At 40.3% G+C, this 20,879-nt stretch overlaps 1 protein-coding gene across 2 annotated transcripts in view; it reads right to left on the minus strand.

Annotated features, from left to right (window-relative positions):
* Window positions 1-350: 350 nt before the first annotated feature.
* NPFFR2 (neuropeptide FF receptor 2) overlaps window positions 351-20,879 on the minus strand; it is a 333,123-nt gene continuing 312,594 nt past the window's right edge. For both annotated transcript variants that reach the window (XM_075337188.1, XM_075337182.1), the window contains exon 4: window positions 351-3,472. In XM_075337188.1, coding sequence (XP_075193303.1) covers window positions 2,617-3,472 — 856 coding nt within the window. In that variant the 3' untranslated portion in view covers window positions 351-2,616. The remainder of the gene's footprint in view (window positions 3,473-20,879) is intronic.

The raw sequence follows: 20,879 nt of genomic DNA on the forward strand, positions 1-20,879 counted from the left end.
ATTAAATTGTCTCTTGTACAAATGTAGAAATGTCTCTCCATGCTGTGATGTCATCGTTACCTCTGCTGACATTCCTTGCTATAAATTTAATGCATTTAAACTCATTAACCTCCCTATTTATATAACATCTCAGAGCAGGCTAAGGATTGAGTGTATGTTTCCTGTTGAATGATCTGATACAGGCATTCCTCATCTGGGAATCATGCTCACCACCTGCCATTTGCTTATAAGGAAAAACCTCAATTTCTTATATCACTCTCTTAAAACTGAACTAGATAGATTCTGAATAGATATATATTCTAAGCAATGTTTTTATATAATGAAAATATATATATAAAAATACACAACTTTATTTTGAAAACATGATTGATGAACAGCACACAGAAGGTATATGGATGCATACATACAATTAGTCATATGGGCTTTAAATTTTCAAAAGTATTATCTGAGAGCGTATCTTTCTGGGCACACATTAGAGAAATATAAAAGCACACAGGACCAAATCATGATCAATAGAGGACTCAAGATAGAGAGCAGTGTCATATAGTGACAGTATAAGGTGATCTGGTCATGAGAAGTATCTTATTGTCAGTGTATCCTACATATGACAATATCTGATGTTGAAGAATATAGGCAAAGTCAGAGGTATCTGATGGCTTTTTTTTCTCTCTCTCTTAAAAAAGGGATGCATACTCAAGCTAGGAATAGAAGCAATAGAATTGTACTATCTGACCAAAAGTAATACATTTTAGTAACAGCAGCAATAGTATCAATGTATAAACTAACGTACTCTTCAGATCTTCGTAAACTCCCACATGTTGCTGCTAGAAAATACGGTCAAGACTGGAGGCAATTGAGAAGTTAATGTCTGCTTTTGGCCTCAGATTTTTGGCTTATTAATGTCAGAACTTCTATGGATGAAGAAGTAAATATATGTAGATATCCCATGGTAGCCAAATCAACAATATCAGATATTTTACATTATATGACTTTTAACATGCATTTTTTAGTAGTTTTCCCCTTTACAAGTGCTATTCAAAAGAAGCTTGATTGTTTCTTCTTGGTCTCTTTGCTTCTGAGTTTCTCCTGCTCCTTCCTCCTTCCTTCTGTAAATTTATATCTTACTGGAGACAGATTTGACCAGATTTTTGAAGGTGAATAATCAGTAGAGAAAATGAGGTAAAGTAGAATTTTTTTTATCTTCATTTGTATTATTCATTTTAAAAAAACATAAATGTGCAATTACTATGTTCAGAAGCATTACCAACATCCGGCCCTACAATGTAATGTAGTGTAGGTTTGTTAATAGAGATGAGTGAACCTTTGGAAGTTTGGTTGGCCAGGTACATTCAAATCTTAAAGTTCAATTTTTCACCTCAACTTGATTTGAACATCAATGGAGATCAGTAATTGGGTACTTTGTGGCTCCATCCACATGCTGCCAGCCATAAGCAGAACACTTCTGGGGGAGGGTGGGAAGGGTTCTTCACTCTTTTTTATTTTTGGGGGTTTGTGGTGCACACTTCATCTGAGCATGCTGTTTTTACCCTCAGTACTAGCCGTTCAAACACTGCACGTGGCTCAAACATCGCTGAGCATCACTCATACCCAAGCACAGCGCTGCTCGCTTGAGTGGTTTCCACTCGTAACTCATTCAACTTTTGAACCTGAACTTAGTTTTTTGGAAGTCGGTTTCCGAACCCGAACTCCAAACAGTGAACATCAGGTTTGCTCATCTCTGTCCATTAACATACTAATCAATTGCCATTGTCCCTATTTTCCAGCATAGCTGCAGTACTCGTATTGGTTACATCAACACTCCTGTTCTTTGCCAACTCACACACGGAACATGGTGTTGGGTGTTGGTAATTGCTCCCTATAAACTTATGAAGCCTCAAAATGAGTCTCTATACACCTACATAGACAATGTGATTTTGGGTTCCTCTGCAATGTGGAAAGTTGGAATTTAAGCCACAAGTCTTAGAAAGAGGACCAGAGTGGCACTGTAAAACTGGGTAAATGGCAATCAGTAAGTTTATTAACATACCTACACTATATTACATGGGTTATTAGACAGGATTAGAAAAATCTAATTGTCAGAAGTGCTTCTTTAAGTTGACAACCTATGAATTTCATTATTATACTTTAATTTAGTTTAATTTAACCCTAGAACGCATACCTGGGGCTTCGCACGTCTGCTAGGTTACTTGTTTTCTATTGTAGATTTCTTTGGTTGCGCGTTCTAGGGTTAAAAAACAAAACAAAATAACCCATATGAGATACTTCTTTGTAACTGGTATGCTGGTCTTAAAGTGGTATATCCAACGTAGATAGAGATAATTAGTGGAGATTTTTAGTAGTGCATGTCGTACCTTCACAAAAAAAGCAACAGCTTTATTTACATCAGATTCAAAGGAGTTATTGCGAAAAAATTGACATGATATATAGGCATTCAACGTGGTGGCTGTTCAAAGCGTATAACAAAAAAACATGTCACTGGTCACCATAAACTTTTACGATGCATCTACATGCGTTTAAACATGGTTAAGAGATGTTAAAAAGAGTTTTTTGAAAATGCAATCCATGCATCATTGCTGAAGGGTGCCTCCACCTTCATCAAAGCATGTCTTTGTGAATCCCATTGTTATTAGACATTTTTTCCAAATCTTCCATGATTAAGTCTTGTTCACTTGTCAAAGGTTTTCGTTTATCAGACTCTTTATCGCTGCTTGGTTTCTCAAAAGCCGATTCTTGCCGTCCTTGGTTCTGTGAAGTTGCTGGTAAGATGGCATTGCCTTGTGCCCGATGTGAATACGTTGTTCTGCTTTCCATTTCTTCAGAGCACAGTTGAAGTTTAAAGGCAGCTTGAAAACCACGTCTAAAGTTCTCATTGAAGAAACCATAAATGATGGGATTGATGCTGCTATTGAAAAAAGCCAACCAATGTGCAAATGGATAGATGTAAATATTAATAATTTGGTACTGCTGTTCTGTCAGGTTGGCATAGTCAGAAAGCATCATCAGTGTCCATAAAGGTAGCCAAGACAAAATAAATAGCAAAGCAATAATAATAAGCATTTTGATGACTTTTTGCTTCCGTCTGGAGATAGCATGCCTTTGCTGCTGGTGATTCTTACTTTCAACATTCAGTTCACTTTTAAACAGAGTAATACCTATTCTGGCATACATAATTACTATCAGAGAAAGCGGAGCAAGGTAGATATTAGAAAACAGAACCGTTGTGTAAATTTTCCTCATCTGCGGATTAGGCCAGTCTTCACGACACCAATAAATAGGACCTGTCTGATTGTTAATGCCAAGAATTACTCGAAAGTGTTTATCTTCTTTAACATGAGACATAACTGCTGATGGACACATAATAGCGATAGCCAAGACCCAGATGACTGCAATAATAACGACGGCGGTGGATATGGTCAGCTTCTGCTTGAAAGGGTAAACGATGCAGCGGAACCTGCAACGACAAATACTATTATCGTAAATGTCACAACTCTTAAAAATTGAAACACTTGATTATATTTTTCGCTATAAGAATAAAAGCCTTTTAAAATAAACATTTTAATCTAACCAAAATTAAGTATTTGACAATTTTAATATAATATGTTTTGCAAGGATCAATGGTCAAACCCCAGTAACTTAATGAGAATTTACAGTGAAACATTAATTTGCACTTTATAGTTGGAAAACTGTTTTTCATTATTATAATGATTAATATTGCTGTTCCATGACTATAAAAATTACATCAGGGTTCAATCTTTGTGTATAATAAATTCAAAAAAGGGTCACAATACTAATCAAATTTATTTCTCCAACCTTTCTAAGTGACAGGTCAATAAAGGCAAAATCATTTTTTCTATAGGACAATTCAAATTTAGGATAATATTTTATAGAAAAACTGGCTATTGTCAACAGTAATAATTTAAATCAGTTAGCGCATGATTGCAACACTAACAGCATTCTTTGTTATATTTTCACCTTCTGGGGCCTGTCACCAACCTGTATCGCATAATATCCTCTAGTAAAAAATAAAAACTTTACAGAATTGAAGCTTGATGCCTGCCATTAAAGGGGTGGTCTGAAACAAACTAGTTTAATCCTAAATTGTCTATCTTTTTAGTGTAATAATGTAATCATATTTATAATATGCGTGAAAAGTAACATGTTAGGTCCCCTATGCTATCCAACCCAGCAGCATTGTAACCTGTTTGCCCAAATTCTCTTCCTAGCCAGCCATGTATAACGCTATTCACTAACATGAATCTTTAAAAAAACACTTAGAAACCTCACTTTCCCTAGGCTAATTAGACCTGTGACTAGTCATAAGGGCATTAGGTCCCCAGACTAGTAGGGTCTTTTTTCATGTTCTCACGTACCTTAGGATGAGAAAACATAATTTCTAGGAGCTGGCATCAGCGCCAGTTCCTGAAAATCTCGCTGCTCATTTTGGCCACATCAATGTGCCTATAAAGCCTAGTGTATGCTTCCCAACTTCAAGAGGCACAGAGCACATTACCGGAAGTTCAGAAGCTGTGTACGTGAGCTGTCTTCTGAAATTTTGGTCATATGTGCAGTGGTCCTAATTAAGCCGGGAAGTATCCACCCTGCTTCTGAGGTGTACTGACATGGCTAAAATGAACTGCGCACATGCGTGAAACTTCTAGGAGCTAGCAGTGTGCAACCTCCTGGAAATCATGCTATCATGCCCACAGGAGTGCCATAACAAGGAAAAAAGGTGACTAGTCTGGAAATACAATGCCCTTACGACTACTCACAGGCCTAATTATCAAACGAAAAACAAGATTTATAACTCTTTTTTTAAACATTCATATTAGTGAATAGTATTATATAGGGCTGTTAGAGAGGCGATTTTGGCATACAACCATGAATGCTACTGGGATGGAGGCCATAGGAATTATGTAGACCTATCACTCAATAGAACACTGATACAAAGATTATTGCCTCAGTATTTGCAGAGAGATTAAAGAAGATGGTACATAAAATTATTAATCCAGGCCAAAATGGGTTTATGCCCAACAGGGGCTCTATTCAAAACATTTATTGGTTATTCATATTCATTAATGTACAGATGCTTGGCAGATCTCTGCTTCATCCTGTGGTTGGACACACACAACTAAAGTCTTTGACAGGATCGAGTTGGGGTTTCTCTGAAAAGAGATGGAATAAATTGGACTGGTGGGAATATTTTGCATTGGGTAAAATTGATCTATATTTCTCCACAAGTCAGATATTTCTGAAAACATTAGTTTATCTAAGGCATGGGATAGGATTGTCCCCTTTTATCATTACTGTTTGCTATGTTCCTTCAATATCTGGCAATTAAAATCATAGAAAATGCTGAAATTAGTGGATTTGGTTATGCTTAAGCAGGGGCTAAGATACTTTTGCATGTAGATGATATTATATTTTGTATTATGTATAACTGTAACACCCTTCCTAAATGTATTCAAGCAGTGACGCTCTATGGTTCACTTTCTATCCTGAAAGTCATTTGGAAAAAGTTGATGTTGCTTCCACGTGAGGAATGAGTTAGACTCTCAATGGAAATATATAAAATGTGAGATTTAACTCAGAGTCTGCAAAAATCTAATAGCGAATCTGCCCTTATGCTGTCCTACTGGGTGCGCAAACAGTAATTTTTTACGACATATAAGATATTGCCACATTTGGACAAAGTTGCATCTGCAGTGGTACCTCGCTTAACGAGTAACCCACTTAACGAGAATTTCGTTTAACAAGCAAAGCTTTCTGTAAATTTGTAACCCGCTTTACGAGAAAGCTTTGCTGTGCGAGCGAAATCCTCACCTCAAACACTTTTGGTTTCGTCCATCCACCGCGCTCTGACCCGCAATTGCAGTCCACACAAATGCACACATGTACGCACAAAGACACACAAACGTACATAGAGTATTATGCTCACCTTACCTTCCGTTCCACCGCCGGCCTCATGGTTCTTGTAGTTCCCGGGTACATCGCGGCGAACTACAAGTACCAGGAGGCCGGCGGTGGAATGGAAGGTAAGGTGAGCATATAATATGTGTACCTTCCATTTCATCGCCGGCCTCCTGGGTCCTGTAGTGCGCCGCGCCGCTCCGCTCCACTCCAGGCATCAGCATCCATAGCAACGAAGCAGGAACTTCCTGGTTCCTGTCACCGCTTGTCAAAGGCAGCTCTCTGGCAGGAAGTTCCGCCCTCGTCATTATGGTTACCTGATACATGGCCTGCACCGGAGAACAGCAAGTCCCAGGAGACCGACGATGGAACGGAAGGTAAGGTGAGGATATAATATGTGCATGTGCGTGTGTGCTTGTGTGTTTGTGTGTGTTTGTGTGTGTTTGTGTGAGTTTGTGTGTGTTTGTACGTGTTTTTGTGTGTTTAATGGTAGAATAGGGGACCAGGATGGGACATTTAACACATTGTGGAATGAATTGTCAGCATTGCAATGATTTCCTATGGGAAATCTTGCTCTGCTGAACGAGTAACTTGATTAACAAGCACAGTCCCAGAACAGATTGTTCTCGTTAAGCAAGGTACCATTGTATATGAAAATGACAAATTTTGGGCTACATCAATATTTTAGTGGAACAAATTAAATTTTTCATTTTTTTTATTCCATTCCAGTGGCTTACAACATTTCTTGCCAGCAGTTTGCAATGATTTGAGCGGTGACGTTTAATAATAGTATCACTTTTGTTTTTTTACAATACTTAGACCCCATGAAATAATTTCTGAACAAACTTCCTTGAAAAAAAGAAAAATTGCTAACTTTTAACTATTCTAATATTTTAACAAAAAAATAATTTTGAAAATAATGCTTATATACTGTTTTTTACGATATGATTATCTGATTAAAAGGTGTAAATATTCAAAATTTTATAGTTAAATTTTTTTGTGAAATTTCAGATATTTTCAAACAAATAATGCAAAACATATTGACCAAAAATTTACCAGTGTCATAAAGTACAATGTTTCATAAAAAAAAAAAACAGTTTCATGTTCATTGGAATGATCTGAAGTATAGTTATGGCAATATGGCGCTTTTTTTCTGCATTCCTTGGGTATTAAGATCAAAAGTGGCTACATCACTTATGGGTTAAGACAATAAGATAGAAACTTAAAACCCAATTCATCATTGCATTTTCACTATTTCTTTTCGTGAATACCTCTCAATTAGAGACTTTTAATTTGCAACAAGCATCAAACAATTTGCACCTTTTTTTTAAAGAAAAAACAGAGTTGATGGAAATATATAGTTATTGCATTAGAAAACCAAACTAACTATCTAAAATAAATAAGCTTTAATGATGTGTATTAAAATACGTCAAATAATCAAAATTAAAACAAACAAACACAAATTGGTGTTGTGCGCTGTGAGCATGCAGATACAGTACCTGTGTTGTGGAATAGAGTTGGTAGATGTATGAGGGTGGTGAAGGGTCTTGGAATAGAGATAGCGTCAGCCACAGAACACTACTAACTTGCCCTATCCTGCGGCCTTCCTAACAGCAGAGGTTTACATTCTAAATTTTTTGGTGCCCCCGCTCAACATCAGCTCACTTGTAGTACACCTGACTACCACATGATGAGGTACCCACCACCAACTCCAACCTATAAAGTGCTATAGTACGTGGACATAGAAAAGTACAGTTGTGCAACATCAATAAAAACAAATAAGGTCAGTGTACCTGATAAATAACTGAAATAGGAAAAATATGATATTCAATAATATAACTCGCATATAAGCATATTGAAAACTAGTAGTCCACATACTGTACATAAGTGCAAAACTGGTACGTAATATTGGACTCTGCTAGTCAATAAATTGTACCAGTAGTGAAAGATACAATGATCCAACATATTGTCAGAATATAGATTATACAGTGCCTACAAGTAGTATTCAACCCCCTGCAGATTTAGCTGGTTTACACATTCGGAATTAACTTGGCATTGTGACATTTGGACTGTAGATCAGCCTGGAAGTGTGAAATGCACTGCAGCAAAAAAGAATGTTATTTCTTTTTTTATTTTTTTTTTAAATTGTGAAAAGTTTATTCAGAGGGTCATTTATTATTCAATCCCTCAAACCACAAGAATTCTGTTTGGTTCCCCTAAAGTATTAAAAAGTATTTCAGGCACAAAGAACAATGAGCTTCACATGTTTGGATTAATTATCTCTTTTTCCAGCCTTTTCTGAGTAATTAAGACCCTCCCCAAACTTGTGAACAGCACTCATACTTGGTCAACATGGGAAAGACAAAGGAGCATTCCAAGGCCATTAGAGACAAGATCGTGGAGGGTCACAAGGCTGGCAAGGGTTACAAAACCCTTTCTAAGGAGTTGGGCCTACCTGTCTCCATTGTTGGGAGCATCATCCGGAAGTGGAAGACTTATGGAACTACTGTTAGCCTTCCACGGCCTGGACAGCCTTTGAAAGTTTCCACCCGTGCCGAGGCCAGGCTTGTCCGAAGAGTCAAGGCTAACCCAAGGACAACAAAGGAAGGAGCTCCAGGAAGATCTCATGGCAGTGGGGACATTGGTTTCAGTCAATACCATAAGTAACGTACTCCACCGCAATGGTCTCTGTTCCAGACGAGCCCGTAAGGTACCTTTACTTTCAAAGCGTCATGTCAAGGCTCGTCTACAGTTTGCTCATGATCACTTGGAGGACTCTGAGACAGACTGGTTCAAGGTTCTCTGGTCTGATGAGACCAAGATCGAGATCTTTGGTGCCAACCACACACGTGACGTTTGGAGACTGGATGGCACTGCATACGACCCCAAGAATACCATCCCTACAGTCAAGCATGGTGGTGGCAGCATCATGCTGTGGGGCTGTTTCTCAGCCAAGGGACCTGGCCATCTGGTCCGCATCCATGGGAAGATGGATAGCACGGCCTACCTGGAGATTTTGGCCAAGAACCTGCGCTCCTCCATCAAGGATCTTAAGATGGGTCGTTATTTCATCTTTCAACAAGACAACGACCCAAAGCACACAGCCAAGAAAACCAAGGCATGGTTCAAGAGGGAAAAAATCATGGTGTTGCAGTGGCCTAGTCAGTCTCCTAACCTTAACCCAATTGAAAACTTGTAGAAGGAGCTCAAGATTAAAGTCCACTTGAGACACCCAAAGAACCTAGATAACTTGGAGAAGATCTGCATGGAGGAGTGGGCCAAGATAACTCCAGAGACCTGTGCCGGCCTGATCAGGTCTTATAAAAGACGATTATTAGCTGTAATTGCAAACAAGGGTTCCTCCACAAAATATTAAACCTATGGGTTGAATAATAATTGACCCACACTTTTATGTTGAAAATTTATTAAAATTTAACTGAGCAACATAACTTGTTGGTTTGTAAGATTTATGCATCTGTTAATAAATCCTGCTCTTGTTTGAAGTTTGCAGGCTCTAACTTATTTGCATCTTATCAAACCTGCTAAATCTGCAGGGGGTTGAATACTACTTGTAGGCACTGTATGATTAAGGCCAAAAGCTGAGAGGTTTGGCAATCCTCTCAGCCATCCCGACACGTTTCTCCACCTCCTATGCCGTGTCAGGGGTTCATCAGGGGATTTTATTATAGTATAGGACTAAGAAAATCCCAGTAAACTTGGCCATCTTGAGATGGAAATGCTGGTAAGGTAAAATGCCCGCTGGGATGTTCCCTGGGGTGTAGGATGACTGGGGTGTAGGATGACTCCCATTGTGAGGCAGAGAAAATTTCCATCGGGTGTACCTGCCTTGGCGTAAAGATACACTCCACTTGTCAGTGGTGGGGATGGTTAAAAGGACATAGATTAATAGAACATTGTGCTATCATAGCATAAAAAAGTGTAATCTGACACCTAATTTGCGATCTACCAATGACTTTTGCAATGTTAATTTATCTCAGCCCTCCAAAGCTGTCTACATGGACATGCAGGTCGTAGAAAGTTGAATAAAATAAAACCTGAATTTCTGAGATCCAATATCTTATTTCAGATAAGTCCACATTTTATAATATGTAAATGATCTGTTAAGATCTATAGACGGGACAGAGATCTACCTGAGAATCTGCCACCAGAGCTTATTTTACATGAAAAGAGACCTTAGAAGTATGAAACCTATAATGACTGACAATCTGCTCTCCTGATCTCACTGCAGAGCGCTGTGTGATTATAACTAGCAAGTTTTCAGCTTCCATCTCACAAGCAACCAGTGTTGGTGGAAGGGTATACAGCAGAGTTGATTTCTATTGAATAAGAAGTGAAGCTGCAGATGTATTTAGAATGAAAGTTAATTTCTACTGTACTGTGTTAATTATAAGTTTATAACCACACAAAACACTGTGGAGAAATCAGAGAAGACTATCAAGCATGATATGTCTCACACTGGTAATGCCCCCTTGTATTTAATGAAAATAAACTATATATACACTACAGTTTAAAGGTTTGGGGTTACCCAGACAATTTTGTCTTTTCCATTAAAAATCATACTTTTATTTGTCAAATGAGTTGCATAAAGCCCGCTTTACACGTTGCAATGTATCTTACAATGTGTCGGCGGGGTCACGTCGTAAGTGACGCACATCCGGCATCATAAAGTATATTGCAGTGTGTAACAGCGGTAAAACGTTCATTGCACGCACGCCGTTCATTTCTCATGAATTGAACGTCAGATTGTTCATCGTACCTGGGGTAGCACACATCGCAGTGTGTGACACTCCAGGAACGATGAACAGCTCTGCCCCTCCTCTTCTATTGGCCGGCTGCCACGTGACGTCGCTGTGACACCGAACGTCCCTCCCACTGCAGGAAGTGAACGTTCGCCGCCCACATCGAGGTCGTATGGACGGGTAAGTATGTGTGACGGGGGGTTACTCGTATGTACGGCACATTCAACAAATTGAACGTGCCTCACATACGATGGGGGCGGTTACGATCGCATACGATATCGTATGCAGAATCGTAACATGTAAAGCAGGCTTAATGAATAGAAAATATAGACCAGACATTGACTAGATTAGAAATAATGATTTTTACTTGACATAATAATTTTCTCCTTCAAACTTTGTTTTCATCAAAGAATGCTCCCTTTGCAACACTTTCTGTTTTGCAGACCTTTGGCATTCTAGCTGTTAATTTCCTAGGGTAATCTAGAGATATGCCACCCCATGCTTCCAGAAGACCTTCCCACAAGTTGGATTGGCTTGATGGGCACTTTTTGCGTACCATACAGTCAAGCTGTCCCACAACAGCTCTATAGGGTTGAGATCTGGTGACTGGGCTGGACACTCTATTACAGATAGAATACCAGCTGCCTGCTTCTTCCCTAAGTAGTTCATGCATAATTTGAAGGTGTGCTTTGGGTCATTGTCCTGTTGTATGATCAAATTGGCTCTAATCAAGCGCTGTCCACAGGGTATGGCATGGCGTGGCAAAATGGAGTGATAGCCTTCCTTTTACGGGGGACTGGCAGATTAGGATAAGGTGGTTTGGGGTAAGGGGAGGCTATTAGCTTTTTATAGGCAGAGTAGGGCAATACAAATCTGATAATACTGTAGAACATCAGTCTACTTGTATAAAGTATCTGGTTCAAGGCTGGATACATGACTTACTATTAGGTTGTTTTGTCTGCCGAGATTTTAGATTGATCTGTTTAATGTACCGTATATTTGAGAATAAAAGTTAAGTTTTATCAATCTTTAGTACCTCTAGTTGCCCTTTGGGCAAATTTTGTTTGTATTAATAACCCTATGCTGATTAAGGGTATAGATTGAGGTTTCAGTGTTTGTACATCTATTTCCACCACCCAGCAGCAGTTGTGTCTCCTCCTGAACAATCTCTGCATCCTCTTCAACAGACATTGCCTCATTAACATCAATAAGAGATCACAGTGTTAATTCAACATGCCAACCTCATTCATTTTGTTCATATGAGGTAAAGTGGTGTGAAGTAGTTTTACAGTTAAGGCCCAGTCACACACAACGACTTACCAGCGATCCCTAAAATGATGCGACCTGATAGGGATCGCAGATAAGTCGCTGGGAGGTCGCAGGTGAGATGTCACACAGTCAGATCTTACCAGCGATGCAGAACAATACAGGTCACAGTAGCGACCTGTATAACGATCTCAGCAGTCACTGTCACCCAATGCCCAGCAGGACATCGCCTTTGAAGAAAATGGCCTGGACCATTCTGCAACGACTAGAGATCTCACAGCAGGGGCCTGATCGCCGGTAGGTATCACACATAACAAGATCGCTAACATAAGGACAAAAGCAAGATTTCACAGGGAATGGCTCTCAGTTTTCTGCAACTGGGCATTGTCCTTATATTTGACAAACTATCTCATGCTCTCTGTATGGTGCATGACCTGAATTAGGGTAACTGTGAAAAGTTTCTTAAAGTGATAGCCATTTTGAGGAAGGTGGTGGGTATGGCCAAGAAAGTGTCTGCTCAATTCAATGCTTTTTCTGTTGTGAAGCATGAGCTCCTGCCTTTGCAAAAACAGAATGATCTGCCAGAGTGCTGCCTGATTTTCAATATCACAACCCACTGTAATTCAAACCTGCATTTGCATGAATATCTGTATGAGCAGTACAAAGCGGTGACAGACTATATAATGCAGTGGACCAACTAGATCAAGGGTTACTTTGAGATCCACTATTGGCAGATAATGTAGGATGTCAGGTATAGATAAGTATCAATCTTCATTCACATACAGCTCATGTCAATGCTTAATTCAGCGTCTACCTCCCTGCCTGTCTGTTATCTGGCATCTACTCCCTGTCCATCATATCACCAATACTGTATTGTTACCGGGGCTGCCAGTGCTGGCCCTACACTGCCACACATCTCCTTGCGTGCCTGTCATATTTATCTAGTAGGCAGCATCTTCCACTGCCATAACATAACCATTTCAGTCACACATCTCCTGCCTGCCCACTGTGTTTTATAACATTATATTGCACTGCTGCTGCCAGGGCTTCCAGATCTGGACCTTTAATGTCAGACATCTTCTGGCCTGCTGCCCCATTCTAAACTGTGCTGTTGCTTCCTAAAGTGATACTATAAAGTTATACTATTTGGACACTTTGCTAAGTGAAGTAACAAAAGGTTTTTTTTTTTACAAAGATCAAACCATTGGACTATCCATAAACAGGTAATTGTGTAATTGTGTTGGCATTATTACTTGTGAAAACGTAGCGGCTTCTTCCATGTGAATTGCCTATGCATGAAATCCAGCAAAAAAGTTATTTGCCTCTAAAAGAGATTACTTTCGGATTAATTTTATAATTAAAAAAGCATGAGATGTCTGGTCATAGAGTGTATTAAACAGGCTGTTGATTAAACCAGTTACATCTATTTACCCATAGCCACTTTAGATATTACTAATGCGGTGTATGCAGTAAAGAGCTTGAAAGGAGTGTGACACACGTCTTTCTTGAGCAAGTAGAGACTTTTCACCATTGCAGGCTAAAAGTGAATAGATTTATTGCAAATCAAATAGAAAAAATTCTACAAAGCTGTCAAATCTGAGTTTCAAAAGATTTGAAGGGCATCTGTCAGCATGTTTTTGCTATGTAAACTGAGGACAGCATGATGTAGGAGTTAAAAAGCAAAAGGCAACTGTGCCTCTCTTATCTGTGTGTGTGCTATTGTTTACTTTAACTAATGGCTTTATTACCTTAAACACCGGGCCCCTTGCTGTGTTTGACACCTCACAGTCAATGCACAATCTCTTTTGAGAGTCTAGTGTGGGCAGGACAGCTCCCTGGGCTCAGCTACATGACTAAAGGCCGCTTTACATGCAACGACATGCTTGACATCGCTAACGAGATGTCGTTGGGGTCACAGAAATCGTCACGCACATCCGGCCGCGTTAGCGATGTCGTTGCTTATGAAACGCATGAACGACCATTAACAATCAAAATTATTTACCTTATCATTGATCGTTGACACACCATCCATTTCCCAAATATAGTTACTGCTGCAGGACGCAGGTTGTTCGTCGTTCCTGCGGCAGCACACATTGTTACGTGTGACACTGCAGGAACGAGGAACATCACCGTACCTGCGACCGCCCGCAATGAGGAAGGAAGGAGGTGGGCGGGATGTTTGTCCCGCTCATCTCCGCCCCTCTGCTTCTATTGGGCAGTCGCTTAGTGACGTCGCTGTGACGCCGAACGAACCGCCCCTTAGAAAGGAGGTGGTTCGCCAGCCACAGCGACGTTGCTAGGCAAGTAAGTATGTGTGACAGGGCCTAACGATATTGTGCGCCACAGGCAGCGATTTGCCCATGGCGCACAAACGACGGGGGCGGATACGCTCGCTAGCGATCTTGCTAGCAAGATCGCAGCGTGTAATGTGCCCTTAAGACTCAATTCTTTGATTATGTGAGAATAGATACATCCAGTAATCTATTTGATACACTGTTGGATTCAGAATCTCCTTGCCTATATTATGTTTCTGTGAGATGAGGTAGCTAAAACCTTCTGACAGATTCCCATTAATCATCCTTAGTGCAACCCTGTTTTACACAAAGTGTGTTCAAATAGCTGGCATTAATTGTGTTAATAAGAGGGAGAATTTGTCTTAGAAAATCCCCAGATTTATCTTTTAGGAGTGACAATGGAAGGTCTAAAGTTATTTCCATTAAGCACTTTGTGTGTTTTAATTCTGAGGTTCTGTTTTTGTTTTATTATTTACAGAATGTTGTTTATCTCTTGAAATGACAATTACTGTACATCTTTTCCATTAAGGCTTAGTGAATTTACTGTTTAATCTCTAAATAAAATGAAATAAATTTTAAAATCCTCCATTTTCCAAAGCAGTTTAGTGTTTTCTTCTAATTGATTCACAGCACTGTAAACATCATTTTTAATCCTATGAGGATTATGACATAAGAAGCCATTAGTTTTGCAGCAAGGTTACTTGTGTTTCTTATCAGTCATAGGTTGTTGAATTTTAGATGTTAAATGTTAAAAGCTACCTACTCAGCTCTATTTACTGTGTTGGCTTTAATAGCAAAATACTATACACCACTGTGAGTCACGAATACACATTGCAAGTTTATAATATTCACTACATTTTTGCTTCAATCATTAATTAATGCAATGTTTACTTTTTTAATTTGGATATAAAATGCAAAATAAAATATGCTGTAAGAGAGGTTAAATGGTGGACTAGCTTCTGAAAGCAATTAAAATCTCTAAAGAAAAAGCCTACATGCCTATTTACAATTAATCCAGCGCTGATTCTTCAGCATGATTTTGTTTTCAAGCTGTGAGTATGTGACCATTGTACCTAATCAGTTAAATAAACAGTCAAAGCAGGCAATCACTTTAAAAGGGTTTTCCCAACTTGACAACAACAGTCTATATGCACTATAATTACATTTAATATTTAATATGTGATTGAAAGCAACTCTCTTCAGCAGCTTCAAATTTCACATCAATGTGCATCATGTACGTCTGTATTTCTGAAATGCAATATGCCTCATCAGAAAGGAAGAAAATTTGCCACCTCCTGCATTGCACTGAAGAGGGGAAACAATACAAAACATGACTGCAAATAGCTTCTTGTTTGGCTTTTATCCTAGGTCATGTGGAAAGGCTCCTTAAAGTGATGATGTTGACTTTTAGGCCCTGTGCCCTCGGGAGCTTGCTTCTGTGGATTTTGCCGCGGAAAACCTGGAGATTTATCTAGATTTTCCAGATAAATCCGCAGGATTCAGCACGTACAGACACTCCCCATGTTATCCTATGGGATATGGGGAGTGCTGTGTCCACGTTGCAGAATGTGCGGTTGCGGAATATACTGCGGATGTCCCGCAGCCACACATAACTGCATGTCAATTATTCCTGCGGCATTACCTGCGGAAATCCCCTGCTTTGGCCCATACTTACCTGCCTTGATAGCAGACACCCGGTCATTTTCCCTCGGTGCACAGGAGCAGGAAGGAGGAGGTGGGCGGGGCCTGCACGAGCTCCGGTCATGTGACAGCCGGAGCTAGTTCAGGCCCGCCCACCTTCTCCTTCACAGTGTAAACACGGCCGGAGACGGGAGAGAAGTGCTGTGTGATGGCAGAATGAATGCCCCGATCACTCAGCACTTGTTCTGCATTGAGGATGCAGTGCCGAAGCCATGGTACCGTATCCTCAATGCAGAATGCCCACACCATATCCACAGGAGATTCCGCAAATAAACCGCAGCATGGAAACAGACAAAGCTGTGCTGCGGTTTTCTGGGAGCTCCTGTGGATATAACCACAGGACACTTTCCCCCGTGGGCACATAGCCTTAGGATTGATGCTTTCAATAAATGGCACTAGGTAATTTTCATATTTAATTTCTCACGAGAGAATTGCATGGCTTATGTCTCCTTACTCCGACATATCACTATGTGTAGCACCTGGCCTCGGTCATGGCACAGCACCCACACACACACTCCAGCTCCAAGCCTCGGCTGGGGTTCTGTTCTCCTCACCTGTCCGACGGTCCCAGGTGTCCTGTTTCTGCCCTGGGGCCTGCCACAGCCTCTTTCTGCTTCCAGGCCACATGCAGGCCTTCTGTGAGTATGCGTAGGGTGCTTTCACAGCCACCCCCCCTTTCTTAAACGGTCGGCATCCTATTAGCTGGAAGTGACCCCTAAGGTCACCGATCACCCGAAAGATATTTAAGACTGCCTCACCTTAGAGGAGGCACCTGAGCAATGTTGCCTATCCATAGTACGTTGCTAGTTCTCAGGTCCCATACCCAATACTGTGTTTAGTTCAGTGATTTCGTGTCCTAGCACCAGTGTCTTTTCTGCTAACCTGTTTCTCTTCTTTGAGCCTGCTTGTGGCCACTAACTCCGTTTCTGTCATGTCTGAGTTACCACCTCCAAGCTGCCACATCTGAGTTTCCACCTCCATGCTGCCATGACCGAGTTACCACCTCTGTGCCCCATGTTTGAGTTACCACCTCTCTGCTGCCACCTCTGAGTCTTCATATTCGTGCTGCCACATCTGAGCACATCTGTACCAGACATCAGAGACCCACCAGTCCATCAGAGCCGAGTCCACTGGTCCTGGCTGCCTTGCATTTAGGCTCCCTTGAGCAGTGCTTGACAATCCCTGTATAGAGGTTAGGTATAGGTTAGCTACTTCAGGAAAGTCCGGCATATGACCCAGTGGGTTCACTCCCGGATGCTCACCATCCCTCGGTGACCATAACACTATGCAGTAGGAGAGACATTACCCTTTCCTTTACTTTCCAAAGCTGCTAGTATATATTATCCTTTGTGATGAGAGCTGATTTCTAAGGATTATAGAAAAAGACCTGCTGTGATAACATAATTGAATTTCTATTATTCTAAGAAGGGATTCCCTAGATGTCCTATCAGTAGAATAATGATTAACAAATGGGAATGACTACCTTAATAGATTCAAACCAATGCATTTGTTTTTCCCCCATCTACTTTTGTTACAAAAAAAATACTAGTAGACAGGAAATAAATTTAAAACAATCAGGTACATAAAGTTTGATACAAAGTCTAAGTTTAATGCATGTAATGTACTGAAATACATAGACAATAAAAGATGGATCAAAAACAGATGTAACTATGCGTTGTCATTGTTGTCATGGATAATGACTACTGAAGATAAGAATGTCTAAAAAATAGATCTGTAAAAATGGATTAAAAAAAGCTTGATAATCAGAAGCACTCCCAAAAACAATGGCAACCTACGCAAACAGAACAATATATTACAGATCATTCAGAGAACATCTTAAGCTGAGTTGGCCTGTGTGTACTGGCTAATAAATGGCAACTCACTAGCATGTTGTTGGTCGGCGGTCGTTTAAAATTGCACATTGCCCTATGTGAATGTACCCTTCAAATAAAAAACTTATTAGATATTTCATATTAGAAAATATTTCTATTTAAACTTTGAAATACAATCATATTCTAAACAGAAGTTAGGATAAGCAATGCTGATTTTGCATGCATCAACCACAGCTATTAAACAACCAACAATTGACTACATGCAATCTGATTGGCAGTTGTTTAGAAAGGCTAACCAAAATGTTATACTTAGTATTATTGCAAATCGCAATATTACAACGGCCCCAATGAAAAAATGTGAACACTATAAGGTCTACTAGGACTGTATCCAACCTCTTTGAATTCTTTAACATGAATACAGGCTTAAAGGGAACCTGTCAGCAGAAATTTTGCCCTAAACCTAAAAGTTTCCCCTTCTGCAGCTCCTGGGCTGCATTCTAGCAAGGTTCCTACAGTTATTCTGCCCCCTTTTAAATCAAAATAAATAGTTTATAAAGTGTTACCTTTCAGTTTGAAAATCTTGTTAATGGTACACGGCGGCGGGCTGTCTGGTGTAGGTTACTGTCCCTCCTGCCGTTTTAGGCCGTCCCCCAATGCTCATTTACATACCTCAGGACGCCGCCCAGTGCGTCCGATGTCTCGCGCATGCGCCGTTACACTGTAGCGGGACTGTGCACAGTGGGACGGCTGGTGACATTGTGCAGGGACAAGATTATGGGCGGTGCTGTGATTTTCATCAGTAAGATCCCGCCCATAATCTCGTGCCCGCGCTTTCCTCTCTGCCTCCACCGTTCTGCGCACTGTTCTCCCTTATACACAAAATCCCATCTCTTATAGTACTCACTCAGAGATCATGCTGTTTAGGCATAATGCAGGGCGCACGCTGACAATGCAGTGGGTGATGACACATATCCTGTCCCTGATACCACATGGTTTAAAGCCACCATGGAGGAAGCATCACATTACTTCATTTCCGGTCTCAGCGATCAGCTGATACACACCGCTTCAAGGGGACTATAGGTATTTCTGAGCCTCCCTTTCCCTATGGGTGGTGACGTATATCCGTTACCCTCATACTCCTATAGTTTGAGGCCGTCACCGCGTCACTTCCGGTATCGGAGCTCTGATATATCCGGAAATCCGGTGTGTACCAACCCTCGTTTTCATAACATAACACAGAGCCACCGGTTTAGATTATTATAAGGAATATACATATATCGTGGTCTGATTGATGCATTGGGTCTTCAAATCTGTGTCTAGCTTAAACAATAATAATTTAAGACATAATGCACCAGCAGTAATACTATCAATTGCGCATAGCCGGAGATAAACTCAGGCATGGACGTCATGACCCATACCCCACCCACAACACATACTCCACGCCGATTCCAAGCAGCCAGGGCATTAACCCTGACAGGGATAAAGACTGTGAAGGGAGACTCTAAAGCAGAATTAGACTATAAACTCAATATCTACATTATTGACTGTAAACTCAGTCCAACCTACACCTTTTCATTTTAGTAATAGACGAAATTTAGATAGTTCAAAAGATTATAGCTACCTATTAGCCTCAGAAGCACACACCCATTCCATTAGAAGGTATATTATGTGTTAACTGGATACCCAAGCCCATCATAAAAATATATAAAGGTTAATTGGCACATTTGATGACCAGAATGGGAAACTTATGGAGATTTTAAAAAAATATTGGGGGATCTGCGAAGTGACCCCGCCACTGCATTGTCGGCGTGCTCCCTGCATTATGCCTAAACAGCATGATCTCTGAGTGAGTACTATAAGAGATGGGATTTTGTGTATAAGGGAGAAGGATATGAAGGGCTTATGTATATATGTCTGTTACAGTTGATAAGAGTACCTCATTGGAGGACTGATTGATCCTTGATGACACAATTATAATGTGAGTACTGGATTAATTTGGTGATGGTATGTTATGCTTGAGTCAGTGGAATTGTGATTAGTTTTCTAAATCAGACATATTGATGTTACAGTCTGTCACTTTTGTGATTCAACTATGGAGAGCCCCCGATGAATCTCCGTTCAATTCTGGTCCTGGGGGAGCAACGCGTCGGGCAGTGAGCTACTAAATGTGGATAAGTATTGGCAAATGCTTTATCTACTTGATACATCTCATAGGCTTTGTTGCATATAAATAACGACTGTGCCTTTTTAAACCAAGAGGCCGACTATTTTGTTAACAGGTTGCTGAATCTGGACTTCACCAGATAATGGTGGATTGACCTATCTAACATACTGAGGGTTATTATCTTGAACTTTTCATCTATGGGAGTGCCTCGATGTGTGTGTGGGAATCTCACTGTGTATTCTTTAAGGCCTCCACATAGATTAGCAGCACTGATAAGCTTCATAGTATAGGGTCTGAAGGGCCAGTCCACGTTGAGCGGGGGCGCCACTGCGTATTTGAATTAGGGTGCCAACCTCCGCGGCCAGGAAGGGGGAGAATAGGGAATGTGCCTGGGGCCCTTCCTGTGACCTAAATATATGCATCAAATGACTTGGTTTTAGTGTGCACTTTTTGTGTTTTTTGGATTATTAATAAAGTTTATCAATTTTATGGGGGGGGGTTCTACTTGGTGTGGTTGTCTTATGATACCCCTTTAAGAATTTGCCAAATTCTTAGTCATGTTTATTTTCTTTTACAAAACCCTGTCCTTTGCCATTGCCCTTATGATTTTGACATACATTTTGTCAGCCACCAATTGTGCAAGTTCTCCCACTTAATAGGATGCGAGAAGCCTATTATTGATATCATAGGTAGAGCACAACTATGAGAGACAAAATGAGAAAACAAATCCAGAAAATCACCTTGTCTGATTTGGCAATATTTTTTTTTGCAAATGATGGTGGAAAATAAGTATTTGGCCAATAATAAAAGTTCATCCCAATATTTTGTTATATAACCTGTTGGCAATGATAGAGGTCAAATGTTTTCTGTAAGTCTTCATAAGGTTGGCTCACACTGTTGGTGGTATGTTGGCCCATTCCTCCATGCAGATCTC

Source organism: Anomaloglossus baeobatrachus, chromosome 1 (assembly GCF_048569485.1).
Source record: "Anomaloglossus baeobatrachus isolate aAnoBae1 chromosome 1, aAnoBae1.hap1, whole genome shotgun sequence".
Taxonomy (NCBI): domain Eukaryota; kingdom Metazoa; phylum Chordata; class Amphibia; order Anura; family Aromobatidae; genus Anomaloglossus; species Anomaloglossus baeobatrachus.